At 32.1% G+C, this 15434-nt stretch overlaps 1 protein-coding gene, 1 long non-coding RNA gene and 1 pseudogene across 2 annotated transcripts; 1 reads left to right on the top strand and 2 right to left on the bottom strand.

Moving 5' to 3' along the window:
• Nucleotides 1–14332, bottom strand: part of LOC111370006 — a 75619-nt pseudogene extending 61287 nt beyond the window's left edge.
• Nucleotides 64–5618, top strand: LOC111370400 (probable terpene synthase 11). Its single transcript, XM_022992089.1, has 6 exons — nucleotides 64–351; nucleotides 935–1307; nucleotides 1606–1824; nucleotides 2033–2171; nucleotides 2612–2863; nucleotides 5135–5618. The coding sequence occupies exons 1-6, from the start codon at nucleotides 78–80 to the stop codon at nucleotides 5420–5422; spliced, it is 1545 nt and encodes a 514-aa protein (XP_022847857.1). The 5' UTR covers nucleotides 64–77; the 3' UTR covers nucleotides 5423–5618.
• Nucleotides 7058–7439, bottom strand: LOC111370401. The gene is made up of 2 exons (XR_002698409.1): nucleotides 7340–7439; nucleotides 7058–7240 (listed from the first exon to the last, which is right to left on the bottom strand). It is a non-coding gene; the product is annotated as an uncharacterized LOC111370401 (long non-coding RNA).
• Nucleotides 14333–15434: the final 1102 nt, after the last annotated feature.

The following is a 15434-nucleotide window of genomic DNA, read 5'->3' on the forward strand; positions in this document are numbered from 1 at the left end:
AATATTCATTTAAGTGATGATTGTTTAAAAAAATTTCATCTAAGGCGATGCTGATTTTATCGTTCTTGGAAAAATACATGAAGGTACTTCACACAATGGAAAATATCAATTGCAGCAAGAGGATTGAAGAACTCCAGGAAAATACCCGAAAAGCTTTGCAAAGAGCTTTGGACCCAATGGCAGCGATGGAGTTGATAGATACACTTCAATGGCTAGGAATTGCATATAATTATGAAGAAGAGATTGATTCATGGTTGAATAAGTTAATAAATTGGGATGCTGGAGATGATCTCCATGCCACCGGACTACGATTTCGACTGCTTAGGACTGAAGGCTTGCCTGTTAGCTGTGGTACATCTTTTTCTTTCTTTTTAATATTGTTTCAAAAAATGTAAAATACCTCCGGAATATAGGATGCCTAATTTTAAGAAGACTGGAAAAAAATAAGTCAAAGATGAAAAAATAAAGCAAAACATAGACAAAAGAATTAGAAAATGCTGCTTTAAATTATATTATTGTGTCGGCATAGTGTCCGCTTCCTGTTTAACAATTAGACAATCAATTAATGGATACATCCTACAAATCTGCTATGCATAATTTTATATATTAACATTATTCATCTGCAATCCATATTGTCTCCAATTACAAAAATATCCAACTATGGATAATTACCGTATCATCTTCATCTTACCTATAAACATGGTGGTGATACTCCTAAACTTCCAACTGGGCTTACTTGGAGACCTGATAATCCGGTCCCGAAATTGAAAGTGCTTTTCTAATAGACTAAAAAAGGAAAAAATAAAAAAATAAAAAAGTAGCACTTTTTCTTCTCTTTTCAAATATATATTCTCAAAAAAATAATATTTTATTTTATGTACAAGTAACACAAATGGTCCAATTAATTATTATTTTTCTTCTTAAATTGGAGCAGATGTTTTCAAGAAATTCATGGAAAAGAATGGAAAATTCAAAGAGTCCATAAGCCAAGACACAAGGGGTCTTTTAAGTTTATATGAAGCATCATCCTTAGGTGCAAGTGGAGAGGATATACTTTCTGAAGCCATGAGATTTGCAGTAACTCAATTGAGACTATCAATGCCGAGCATGGGAAAACAGCTTTGTAGACAGGTGACCCGAGCCCTTGAGCTCCCTAGACACCTAAGAATGGCAAGGCTAGAGTCCAGACTCTATATTGATGAATATAGCATGGGAAGCAATTTCAATCAAATTCTTCTTGAGCAAGCAAAATTGGATTATAACAAGGTTCAATCCTTGCACCAAATAGAATTGGCCGAGTTATCAAGGTAACATTATGCTTTCTGTCTGTTTATATGTTTTACTAGAGAACATTGAATACGACTCACACATACACACACAAAAACACGTGACAAAAATTTGTTGAAGTGTCAAGCCTAGTACTGTCCATTACCCGAGTTTAATGTACCAAAATATGCGAGCCATATAATCGGGATATACTTTTTAGCGGGATTTCAAGTATTCATTTCAATTTTCAATTTTTTTTTCCCGATTTACATTAACTCATTAATGTTATCTACTTTTAAATATCAGTTAATTTCTTATGAAGATTTCCCATGTTTTCAGATGGTGGAAGCAGTTAGGCCTTGTGGAAAAACTCAAGTTTGGACGTGATCGCCCTATGGAATGCTATTTTTGGACCGTAGGAATCCTTCCAGACCCCAAGTACTCGCAACCGCGTATTGAGCTAGCAAAAACCATTGCCATTTTGTTAGTAATTGATGACATTTTTGACACTTATGGATCCATAAATGAACTCGTACTCTTTAATGATGCAATTCAAAAGTAAGTATTATATCTACCCCTTACACAATTGGAAAGTATTATATCTAGCCCTTACACAATTGGACCCTTTCATAAGCCAAGGATACTGAGCAAAACATCTGACAAATTCATGAATTGACAAGATATTTGATTTATTTAACATTCTATTTTACATGTCTTGATTCTTAAATTTCATTTAGTCTACTGGTGTAATATTTTGGGTTTGCAGATGGAATCTTGATGCAATTGAACCACTTCCAGCATACATGAAAATATGTTATATGGCACTGTACAACACTACGAATGAGATTGCTTACAATATTCTCAAAGAACAGGGACGAAATGTTCTTCCATCCCTTAAACGAGTGGTAACATATTTCTGTACATTTTTTTCTTTCTATTGTCGCCCATCTTATCTTCTTTTTAATAGTTTTTCTAAGGATTCTATCTTCTACATTACTATTTCGTATCTGGTTACATACTAAAAGAATAGAATGTTTTTGTTAAAATTCCCTATAACGTTGAAAAATCTCTTCCAGATTAAAGTTTACATTTGTATTGATCAGAAGACCTAACATTATTTTTGATCAAATTTACACTCTCCCAAACAAATAAAAGTTTACAATCAATTTTGATGGTGTAAAATTGTGCGTGATTCAGTTTAATCCTTTTAAGAAATTACCAATGATTTTCTTTTTTGAAATTCCCAAAATTTATTTTGTTACATTTCATCATATACATAAACTATTCATCCACCGTTTTGTTTAACATGATAGTAACAAAATTTTCCGAATTTTATTTGTCACAGTGGATGAACACCATTGAAGCTTTTATGATTGAAGCTAACTGGTTTAACAGTGGACATGTACCAAATCTTGCAAATTACCTAAAAAATGCAGTGACTACATCAGGGTCATACATGGCCTTGGTGCATATTTTCTTCTTGTTAGGGGAAGGTATTAGCCATGGAAATGTAAAATCAATGGAGAAACCATATCCAAAGATATTTTCATGTTCAGGCCAGATTCTTCGACTCTGGGACGATTTGGGCACTTCGAAGGTAATTAATTACATGCATTAGTTTTAATGATGAATTGGACCAATGTTTTCTTTAAATTGCCTATCAGTTGCATTGTATTTTACCCAATAATACATGTAATATCTTAACACTAAATCAGATATTTTGTACTTTTTATTATTAACATGAATACGAAAATTCAAATCTAAACTAACAACTAAGTTGATTGTGTGTGTGTGTATATACACACATATATATACACACACATACGCTGAGACGTGTCTTAGTAATGGCTACTCACAGAATTTGGAATAGAGTACTTCATATCATTTTTGAAAAAGATAAAGCAACTTTATCTAAGACCTTCTAATTGAGATATGAATCTACACTAGGTAGTACGAAAAAATAGTTTTGCATCAATCCAACCTACAAAAAGGTTTTATAATATAAAAAAGGTCCATTGAGCCCGTCAAAGCTATGTCGTATTATATCCATAAACTTTTATCGGATTTATTTATAGATCCTAATTGCTTTAATTAATAACTAAAGAAAATGAATAAATGAAAAATAGAAGAGAAACAATACTTTTGGAATCATTTAACTTGTCTTAAATCTTAGTTTCAAAAAATCATATCTTCTATTAAGACATTTATTGTGAAAGTAGAAACCCTTTTGAAAGGTGCTATTCAGGAACAAAGGAATGTGAAGAGAAAGTTTAAAAACCATGAAAACCCCACGAAAAGCAGAAGACCAAATCGTCCCTAGAATAAGACAAAAATAATAACACATCGTTCCTCCTCCTTTTAGTAAATGATCACTTTTTAGTCACATTCTTTTTTAATCTTAAATTAATTAGCACATCTTCACTCTGATGTTAGTTTGTGTCTATATATTAATCTGATAAAGTAACCAGGTTTTCCATTTTACAAAAAAGGACATGACACACAAAAGCCTTTAATTGAAATTCTTATATTTTATCCTGTTGTCTGGATTGAAATTTATCAATGATTTTGTAAATCGAGTTAAAATCAACTATTAATTTCGACCGTATATTTACAATTATTGCTCATTATTGCTCACAGGTTTTGTGGTATCAACTACTATTCCTTTTTATAAGCTTTTTATAAATTTTGCGTACAGAGACTATATTTTCGACTAATTCAATTGATAAACCAAACATAATGATAAAAGTTTGTTCTTATAATTCACTTGATTTACTGGTATAAGGCTTAGATATATCTTGACTTTCAAGATCTTCACCCAAACAGTTAAAGTATTTTTCAGTATTTTCTCGTACCAACTCATAAGCCATCCGTATATCTTATTTCATGAGATAGTTGACATTTTCATTACTATTTTCTTTAAATTACTTGCTATTTGCCATTCTTATAACATTGCCTTTCAAAGATACCTAAAAGGTATCTCATAGCTTTCAAAGTTGCCATTTTTTCCTCTAAAAAGGCCATGACAAAACAAAAGCCTTTAGTTGAAAATCTTATATTTTAGCTAATGTTCAGATTGAAATTTATAAATGATTTATGAATCAAGTTAAAGTCAAATTTTAATTTCGATCAATATTCCTAATCGTTGGTCTTTATTATCCTCACATTTCGTAGGACCAACTAATATGGTTTTTACTATTACTCATTATAAGCCAAAACCCCCGTTTGGCCTCCATTATTTCAAATTATAATTTTTTCTCTCTTATTTTCAACCACGCGATATTTCATAAAATAATATGACATGTAAATTGAAATTTTTTCCTTCTTTTTCAACTAGATATTCTCCAAAAAAAAAAAATACTATTTTAAAAATTATAAATTGAAAGAATGGGAAGCCGAACAGGGACATACATTATGCAAACGGAGGCTAATTTTTTTGGCTAATTCAAAATACTATCTATTGATGAACCAAAAAAAAAAAAAATGACAAAATTTGATTCATACAAATTTATTAGTATAAGGCTCAGATGCTTCTTGATTATCAAGATCATCATCCCAAACAACTAAAGTAATTTTCAATATTTTCCCAAACCAATTCACAAGCCATCTGTATATCTTATTTCACGAAATAGACAATTTCATTACTATTTTTTCTCAATAATTTAATGTTCGTGGTTCTTAAAATATTCACTTTCAAATTCCGTGTTCAAGAATACCTTATTGCCTTTCAAAGCTATACACATATCGAAACTATAGAGGGAAGAGTAAAGAGAATGTTCAGGGAAATAAAAAATAAGCAACAAACAGGAAAAAACTCTAACTTATTGTGTGAAAAACATAATATTTATTTCTTTACGATTTTATTTCTCAGGAAGAGCAAGATCGAGGAGATAATGCTTCGAGTATACCTTTGTTCATGAAAGAGAAAAATTTAGCATCCGAAGGTGAAGCTAGGGAATGCATAATGCAACTCATTGGAAACTTATGGAAAGAGCTTAACACGGAGCTACTCAGTTCTAGCTTGCCATTACCCATCATTAGAGCTTGCTTTAATATGTCAAGAACTTCGGAAGTCATTTATCAACATGAAGAGGACAGCTACTCCTCTGGTGTGGATAACTTTGTTAAGTTCTTACTTTTAGAACCTATTGGTCTGTGAACACCAAAGATGGTGTATCTAAACATAGAAATTTATTTTTACTTTTACTTTTAATTGGCATCCAAGAAATAAATGTTGGTACTTTTCCTTTATAACCAGGAGCATAGATCCTGGATATTATGTTATTCGTGTTGGTTTGTCTCCCAAAAAAATATTATTTTGCTGTAACAGATTGACCATTTGTTTCATAGTTAAATAAATATTGAATTCGTGGTTTATTTACTTCATTAAATGTAATGAATGTGTATGGTATTTTTTATTTTTATTTTTGGAAAGGTAAAGTAAGGCATTCCATTAAAACGTATCATTGAAGACAAATGGCACAATAAAGTTCGGAATATAATAACTATTGTTCAAACTTACTGGTACAAAACAGCATACCGGGAACTACAATATCCCTCACACAAGGGATAAAATAACAAAAAGCACATTCAGTCTCCCTCAAATGTGTAATTATAGGTGTGGTTTCTACACTTATTTGAACAGTCAAAAATGGATATTTGATCCAGTCGATTAACCAACATCATTTGCCACCTACCCAAACTTCTCCATCTCCACAAACCCAACCCTGCCAAATATCTGAAACTCCTACTCCACAAACCCATCCCAGCCACTTGTCAAACTCCTTCTAACCACACCGCGACCCTCGCCACCAAGTCTACAATGCTTCCTCAAAAGGCCTACTTAAACACACACATAACAGATATTCTCACCAAACCATTATCTATAATGATCCAAATTTTAAATTTTAGATCACTATCAAAAAACACATTCCCACATTAACTCTCTAATTGGAAAATATAACTTCAAGCACCAAATCAAATCAACAGTAATTCTAAAGATTAAATTTCCTAAAACACATTCCCACATTTAATTATCGAAATCAAATTCAAAAGCGACCATATACATCAAGTATAAGACAATAGAGAATCACACCAATAACATTAATTAATTGAAATTGAAATTCAACAAATATTTCAATTGTTCGATAGAAAAAGCATGACTGAATCTATGAAAAATCTAATATTAAACAAATGTCAAATCACATTCAAGATATGGAAATTTAAATCCTAGAATGGTTTAACAATGAAAATACTATAAATGAATTAAAGGATGTTGAAATCACCAAAATCGATTGAGTTCCTTCGTGGATTCACCAAGATTGTTAGTTCTCCATGGAGTTTCTTGTGCCAAAGATGAGAGAAAAGTGTATGGGGGCATTCTCTTGCGTTTTGGAGAGATTTAGGGCTTAAAAGTTATGGGAGATTAAGTTACTATAAGTAGTTGGATAGAATTAGGAAACCACAAAATTTACGCCGGGATTGTACAATGCAGCCGCAAGTACAATCCAATATGGTCGCATAGTTCACCAAAAAATGGCCCTGTGATTCTCTAAAAATAACCATATAGTCGCATACATTTTAAACTATGTGATTGCATAGTTTAATGTTTTCCCATCGGACTGCTTTCAGTATTTCGATCGTAACTCTCTCTTCCAATGTCCGATTGAGACTATTCAAAGTGTATTGAAAAGTTAACAAAAAGGACTACAATTGTAACGCCCCAGATTTCATTGACTTAAATTTGAGGAGTTACCGATATCATTCCATAATCATACATCAAGCAGAAATAAAATTTAAAACTTAAAACCTTAATTTATTGAAACTCAAACACTGAATCAAATAAACATAGTGTCATGAATGGAATTAAAGAGAAACATAAAATGTCTTAACAAATTTATTATGGATTCCTAAAAAAATTTCTTTTACTTGGCAACCTGCGCACCACTCAGCCACCATCCACGTTGACCAATCTGACCTGGAATGTTAAAATTGAAGGAATGAGTATTACTCAGTATGATACATGCGTCCAAACAATATAATAACTTTTAAAACATGAATTTACAACATTCCATACCATCATTCCATCAAGAGCAATCGGTGATCAATCGAATACTCTAACATATTTGAGATGACTCGAAGGAGATCTCACATTTCATTTCATAAGGACCCGCAGGTCAATTAACATTTCATGAAATAAATCACGTAAAAAAAATTATAATATTGCAAGGATAAATCACTTGCACATAGTATCCTACCTCGTCAGATCAATAAATTTTTGAAAGAATAATCCAAGAGAATATTTCAATTTCCAGACTTCTGCGACTTCCTTGCGCGTAATTAAAGAAGGAGAACGGCTTTGTGCTTCTAAAATATGTTCCAACAATTTGACCTTTGCAGAATATTTATAGTAAAAAAAAAAAAAGGAAAAAGGAGTTTTGGTGCCTTTGAAATTGAGAAACCGTGTATGTGCGTGGAATAGATGGACAGTAAAAGCAAGGAAGCTACTGAATTTAAAGAACAGAACCAAAGTTAAAGGAATGGTGTTCTTGGTAAAATATGTGTATGGCATTCGTATTTATAGGCAACATAAAGTAGTTGATAAGGGTTGGAATTGTATTAGTTTTTACCCTCTATAAGGTTGAAATCTATCCAAATTATATAAAGGATAATTATAAATCAAGAGTAATCATTGTTAAACTAAGGATAACACAAGTAATAGGATTAAAACAGAGATAAATTACATTATATATAATTATATCCAACACGTACAAATGTAGGAGAAAACTAAACTATATACATGTGTTCAACACGTGTATACAAATAGAGGAAACTAAATTTTTTTTTTTTTTTTGCTATGTACTGGGTTTCAAATGGAAAGGCAGAGATTTGATATGATTAAATCATTTTTCAAGTTAATAAAATATTATATATATTTTTTTTTTCCTAATTATCTTAAAAGACAATCCTTTTTTTTATAACGTATACTCATTGGACAAAACTACCTTTGATATGATGGATTTCATTTGGAAAACAGAGTTGGGTATTATTCAATCTCTATTTTTTTTTTTTTTAAATTATGAAGATAAACATGATTATTATATAATAAAATATTATAACCTTTTTGCTAATTATATTAAAAGATACATTAAAAATACATTCTAAATACATTTCTTTGAATTGATTTATTCCTGATTAAATTATCATTATGCACACATTAAGATAAGTTGGACTCTTAATTGCATTGGATATAAGGCTTAATTTATTTAATGCGAACAACCAGTTTAAATAACTAATAGAACTCTTATTTAATTTCCACAAAAGTAGCCATTATCATCTTTTAACCAAACCGACCAAGAGCAGAAAGCTTCCATGGAATTTAATTTCACTAGGACTTATCACATAATCTCTTGCCTAATTATGGCTAACTCCAAATCCTACTATAACTAAATAATAAGGGAATCATGATATGGATAATGACAAGCCTAATTGCTACGTCAATTAATCCCCAAATCTTGATCGCTCTAACGTAATTTAGTCCAAATTAACTTTATCTAAATATACATGAAATTAATTATAATCTATCAGATAAGTCTGATATTGTTATAGTAATATGGTCTAAATTGATAACTAATTTTATTTACTAAGTAGTTATTATTACTGGCTTATAATTCATCATTTAATTCGAACTTCGAAAAGAGCCTAATATTGATAGGAAAATCAACTCCACCAATAGTTAACCATTTTGACATAATTAAATAAAAGTATAAATTTATATTTGTTTCCACTTTGTTTCCTCAACTATAAAGATATTCATATAGATCCAAATTAGCTTTTAGGCATCGCTAATTTACTTGCATAAAAACTTGATTAAACCTAAAATTTCTAGAGCCATAAACTTTCAAGGTGTTACAACAATTTAGCTAGAAATAGCTCTTTCCCAATTCAAAATTTTACTAGGTCAAAAATAGATCAAAATCTCTGACTAAAAATCTGAAACATTATTGTGCGGTTGAAAATCGATTTGTGAAAATGTTATGGTCATATTTCACTTCTTTTGACTTCTCATTGCAACCAATTGACCCCTAGCATTGTGAAATCATCATTCCATCACCCGTCTCATCTTTGAATTATTTGCAACTTGGTCCCTAAACTTTCACTTCATTCCATTTTGATCAGTTTTCGCTCTTTTTCTCTCAAATTCCACTATATTCATCCATTTGTAATCTAAATCAAAATATAATGATACTTAGTGCATTTAAGCGTCAATATATCATAATAATATAAGAATAAATGGATGAATTATTTAACAATTTGTGATATTATCACACCCCCAACTTGCTTATTGCTAGTCTCTAGTTATCTAATGCAAAATAAGACAAATAAACGATTGGGTGATGCTACAATTTAAATTGTTAAGTTCCAATTTAATCACAATTCATACCCTTTTCAAACTCAACACCATAAGAGGTTAACAATGTCAAGATCATCATGATATCAAAAACACTTACAAAATATGTGAGTATGTGTCAAGCCATAGCCATCTTATCACAAATCGTAACACATGCAACATCAAGTATGTCTCGAGCTAAAGGTTCAGTCCCATAACTCACAGGTATGAAAGTGTTTAGTGCAGGGTTATCCTCTACGGAGTTGAAAAAGATACTAACTCAAAACATGGAAGCTTAAACATTTATGAACAAGTAACAAGCAAACATTGATCACATGATAGGCACATTATCAATTGAAAATTCATCAACTTCTTACCACAATCCTACTTGGGATTAAAACAGCCAGTGCAAAAGGGTTGTAATGAGAATTAAGTTGGGTTATAAGAAAAGAGGGACAAAAAGAATTCAAGGACTTCCAAGTACATAATTAGACATTTCATCAAGTATTTCAATAGATCTCATCCTTTATATTCGTACATTTCTCAATATTTAAATTCCCAACTCCAATCCTCTTTTTCTTTTCCCCATTTTCCCCCTTTTTTCTTCATTTTCCCCCCTTTTTCATTTTTCATTTCTCATTATTCTCTCGCCTTTTTTTTCATTTTTTTTTCAAATTCCCCTTCTTTTGTGTTTTCTCGCTTCACCCGAGCACTTATCAACTCTTATCACTTTCTTCGTTAATATTCTTCTCAAATGAACATTCAATATCTACTATACACTTTGAAGCATAAAAGATAGAAAAAGATGTTTATGGGCTATTTTCCAATGTGAGGAGGTATGGATAACATTGGTGCATAGAAAGTAACGGTTATATATGTGTATTGCTCAAAGTGGCTACTAGGGTGTTAAAATCATAAGAAAAATTGGCTTGAAAGGCGCAAATTCAATCCTAAGTTGACTGTCATCATTTCCCAAGTATGATCCACCATCTTACTATAGATCTTGTAATGTTATTGATAAGCGTAATTTGTGTATTTATTTATACCACATTATTAAACTTTTAAGTCATCAAATTATTGATTTCTATTTAACTTAGGTTAATTTTCTTTTGTTTTTAGTGAAGGGCCCGTTTTGAAGCAATTGGGAAAGAAAATGATCAATTGACTATTAAATAGAAGTTTGTGGACTAAACCACGTCGGAATAAAAGTTGAAGGATAAAAGTCGACGAAAGAATGAAGAACTTGTATTGCATGGAAGAATTGAGGACTCCAAAGTAAAGATCAATCAAATTGGGCCCCTTTTTGACTAGTAGTAAGTGATTGAAATTGAATGAGAATATGGATTCCTAGGGGCTGCCGGTTGTAGTGTGTGTGTGTATGTGTATATATATATATATTCTTACACATGCAGTAGAAAAAAAAGGTGAGGAAAAAACACAAAGGAATTGGTGGCTGCCAAAAGGAAAAAGTGGCCGCTGGTCTTTTATCATATATATACATACACAGCTGTTGGGGAGAGAGAGGAGGTAACTGCCGACTAGGAAGAGAATTGGAAAGCTGCTTGGAGGTGATCACAAGCCAACTGGGATATATAGATATATACACACATCACGCAGCTTTGGGGAGAATTGGAGTTGGAATAAAATACAAGCTGGCTGCTGGATTTTATGATATAGACAAAAAACGTAGTCAAAATTCATAGAAATTGGAGAGAAGATTGCCGGCTGCTTGGGCTGAATTTTATAAATAAACAACACACACAATTTGGAGCAGTTTGGAGTATAAGAGAAGAAAACAACCGGTTACATTCGCGCAGAAGTCGAGCAAATTTGTGGAATTAATCACGTTTCATCAATTTATCGGTAATGTTTTTCCAATTTTATGTATATAATTCCAATATTATGTTAGGCTAATTTTTCTCATGTATTGGATGAAGATGAAACCCGTCATTATTTATTTTTAATTCAAGACACGTGGTTTAGTTAAATTCTTACAATTGTTGATTAATCTTCCGTGCTTGATTTTATTATTTGATTGCTTGATCACCAATTAAATATATAGTTACCTGTTGTAGTGTTGGGAGGCTCACAATAGGTTTAGAACACTGCATGATTAATATACGTGCAATAAATTTTAGGAATAAGATTTATCACGTGTGCAATCTTTAAGATAATTATGAAATTGAATGCGTTCTATTCATATGAATTTGGACTAGGAATAGGATCGGGTCGGGTTGGGTCGTGAATAGGATAGACTTAATTTGTCTTGGAAAAGAAGATTAATTACAATAGAATTATCGATTGTGAAGAATGCAAGAGCGAAACTAGCTACGTAGTCAAGAATTGGAATAGATAATAATAGGTAGATTCGTAATCCAATACACTATTCCCGTATACATTTTAAATTCGCATTTTATACGTTTTCATAGATTAAATTAGAATAATTAAAAATCACAAAAATCACTTTTAATTTGTTCACTTTAAATCTAATTAAAGACTGTTACACTCAATTAAATTTTATTTATCGTGGGACGATACTCTTAACTCATTAAATCTATTACTTCTCAACGATCTCGTATGCTTGCGGGTTTCACACGAACAGTTATTCTCAAAAGAAGTTTCCAATTCACAAAATCAATTATTGTCTATTACATTTTTAGTATATTATGGCTCTCAATCCTCACTAATTCTCACATGAAAATTTCAGCAAGAGACTCCTTTAACTACATATGTCAAATTATCATCTTACTGCAAGGCTTGTGTGCACAGAAAAGATTTAGCAAGTGTCGAACATCTAGACACTCATTACACAAAATTAACTCCTAGTGGCATATTTTATAATTCAAGGGCATAGACATGCAGAAAATTAGAGACTCAAACGAAAATTTCTTCTCAATTCCAAAGGATTACACAATTAATTATGCAATTCACAACAAAATTCAAATTGATCATCCCCCAACTAAATGTTACATTGTCCTCAATCCATAAACATGTCTTTAAAAATAAAAAGACGGAAAGGTATCACCCGAATACTGCAGTGAATCAACATAAGATTGAAGGATAAGAAGGCTGAAAAGATCTCAACGGATGGATAATGCAAGGAATGAAAATAAACCTAAAAATGAATGCAAGATATACTAAGAAGTCTAAAAATAAATGTACAGAAAAACAAAGTAAAAGACAAACTTGAATGATGTTAAGGATGGTAAACGGGTCTGCAAAAAGAATTTCTTCCACCGCAGGCACCTATTGTTCATAAGCTATTTTGAGACGTTGTCCATTCACTTCGAACACTCTATCATCATTAGGATCTTTAATTTTGACCGCCCCATTGTTCAAAAGCTCGTAATACTTATGGAGTCTAGAATCATACAAGTACACATTTTGATTTTGTTCAAAAATCTTTTGCTAAATGTTTTTATCATGAAATGCTTTCATTTTTGCCTTGTAGATTCTAGAACTCTCATAAGCATCATTTCTCAACTCTTCTAACTCAGTCAATTGAAATTTTATAGGCTTACCTCCCTCTTCTAGGTCGAAGTTAAAATGTTTAATAGCCCAATAGGCTCGGTGATCAAGTTCTACATGTAATTTGCAAGGCTTTGCAAAGATGAATCTATATGATTAAATGCCTAAAGAGGTCTTAAAAGTCATATGGTAAGCCCAAAGTGCATAATTTAACCTTGCAAACCAATCTTTACGATTGGAGTTCACCATTTTCTCCAAAATTTGCTTAATATCCCTATTACCCAATTCTACATGTCCATTAGTTTGGGGGTGTTAAGCAGTGGAAATTTTATGAATAACCCCATACTTTTTCATTAGCGCCTCAAATGAATGGTTGCAAAAGTGTGTGCCCCTATTGTTATTAACCCTACAAGCAGCTGCATCTACCCATTTAGGCATATAATCTACTACCACAATAATATATAGGTAACCAAAAGAAGGTAAAAAGGTCCCATAAAGTTAATTCCCCAACAATCAATACTTCTATTACCAAAATGGGGTTTAAAGGCATCATATTCTGTCGAGACACAGTACCTAGCTTTTTGCACCTTTCACAAGATCTACAATAAGCATTAGTATCGTTAAACAAGGTGGGCCAGTAAATACCACATTGTAAAATTTTTGCCGCGGTCATTTTAATAGAAAAATAGCCACCACAATTAAGTATGTTGGGTATCTCTTTATTGGCAACACAACATCTCGAGATTTGATCAGTGCAGTACTTAAATAAACATGAATACCCTGGTAAAAATTACATACCTCAACCAAGAACTTTCTCTTATCCTGTGCACTCTACTCTTTTTAGATTTCACCTGCAACCAAGTAATTTACAATGTGAGCAAACCATGATAGAGAAAAAACAAAAAATAAATTCTCATCTGGAAATTCATCTCTGATTGGCAAGGTGTTTGTATTGTCTTCAAAGATCAGCTTTGACAAATGGTCTGCTAGGACATTCTCAACTCATTTCTTGTCTTTGATGGTGGTGTCAAACTCTTGTAAAAGCAAAATCCACCGTATTAAACGTGCCTTAGCATTCTTATTTATAAGAAGATACTTAAGGGCTGCATGATCGGTGAAAATTGTAATAGGAGAGCCAATTAAATAAGATCGAAACTTATCAAGTGCAAAGACTACATCTAGTAACTCTTTTCCATTTGTGGAATAGTTCATTTGAGCAATGTTTAGAGTTCTACTGGCATAGTAAATTGCGAAAGGCTTACCTCCGGTTCATTGTCCAAGTATAACACCTACTGCATAATCACTAGCATCAGACATAATTTCAAACGGTAATGTCCAATAAGGTGGTTGCATTACAAGTGCTGAAGTGAGTTCATTAATCAGTGTTTTAAATGCCTCGAGTAAAAGCTTCCACAGCCAGTTGACCAAAATGAGGATCCCAAATTGCATGAGCAATAGGTCAAAAATCGTGAGGGTTCAAGTCCCTCTATCCCCAAAAAGCCTATTTAACTCCCCAAATATTTATCCTATCCCTTTTTCATTAGCGGTAGAAAAAATAAGGGAAACAAATGATAAATAAAGGAATTTTGGATTGATTGGGTCAGGAATCCAAGTTCTCCAGCCCCGCTTTTATCTGCTACATTTAAATGGGTCTGAGGTTGAATCATATCAATTTTTTAGTCTATTCTTCCAATGCAAAGGATGAAGAAAAAAAAGGAATATTTTTTGTCCACCTGTGTTTTTTTTTCTCTTAGCCTTTGTTTGGCAAGTTGCTGTAAGTTTTCGATGAGATCCTTAATAATATCCTAGAAGATTCATGATTTCTTCGAGAAAAAATTGTCGTTCTGAGGTCCATTCAAAAGTGACTTCTTTAATTAGAGGGTTACACAACGGTCTAGATATGGATGAAAAATTTCTGCATAAACCTCCAATTAAAACCTGCATGACCTAGGAATGATCCGATAACCTTCACCGTCTTAAGTATAGGCAATTTAGAGATTAGTTCTATTTTAGATTTGTCGACTTTTATCCCCTTAGAAGAAATTATGTGTCCTAAGACAATTCTTGAAGGTGCCATAAAATCATATTTCTTGCAATTTAAAACTAAACCTTTTTCCTCACACCGGGTTAAGATTCTCTTCTAACTCAACAGACATGCATCAAACGAGACTCCAAACATAGTCACGTCATCCATGAAGACTTCCATGCAATCCTCTACCATTTCACTAAATATGCTTGTCATGCATCTTTAAAATGTAACGGGGGCATTACAAAGTCCAAATGACATTCTATGAAATGCATAGGTACCAAAGGG

This window comes from Olea europaea, chromosome 21 (assembly GCF_002742605.1).
Source record: "Olea europaea var. sylvestris chromosome 21, O_europaea_v1, whole genome shotgun sequence".
In the NCBI taxonomy this organism is placed as follows: domain Eukaryota; kingdom Viridiplantae; phylum Streptophyta; class Magnoliopsida; order Lamiales; family Oleaceae; genus Olea; species Olea europaea.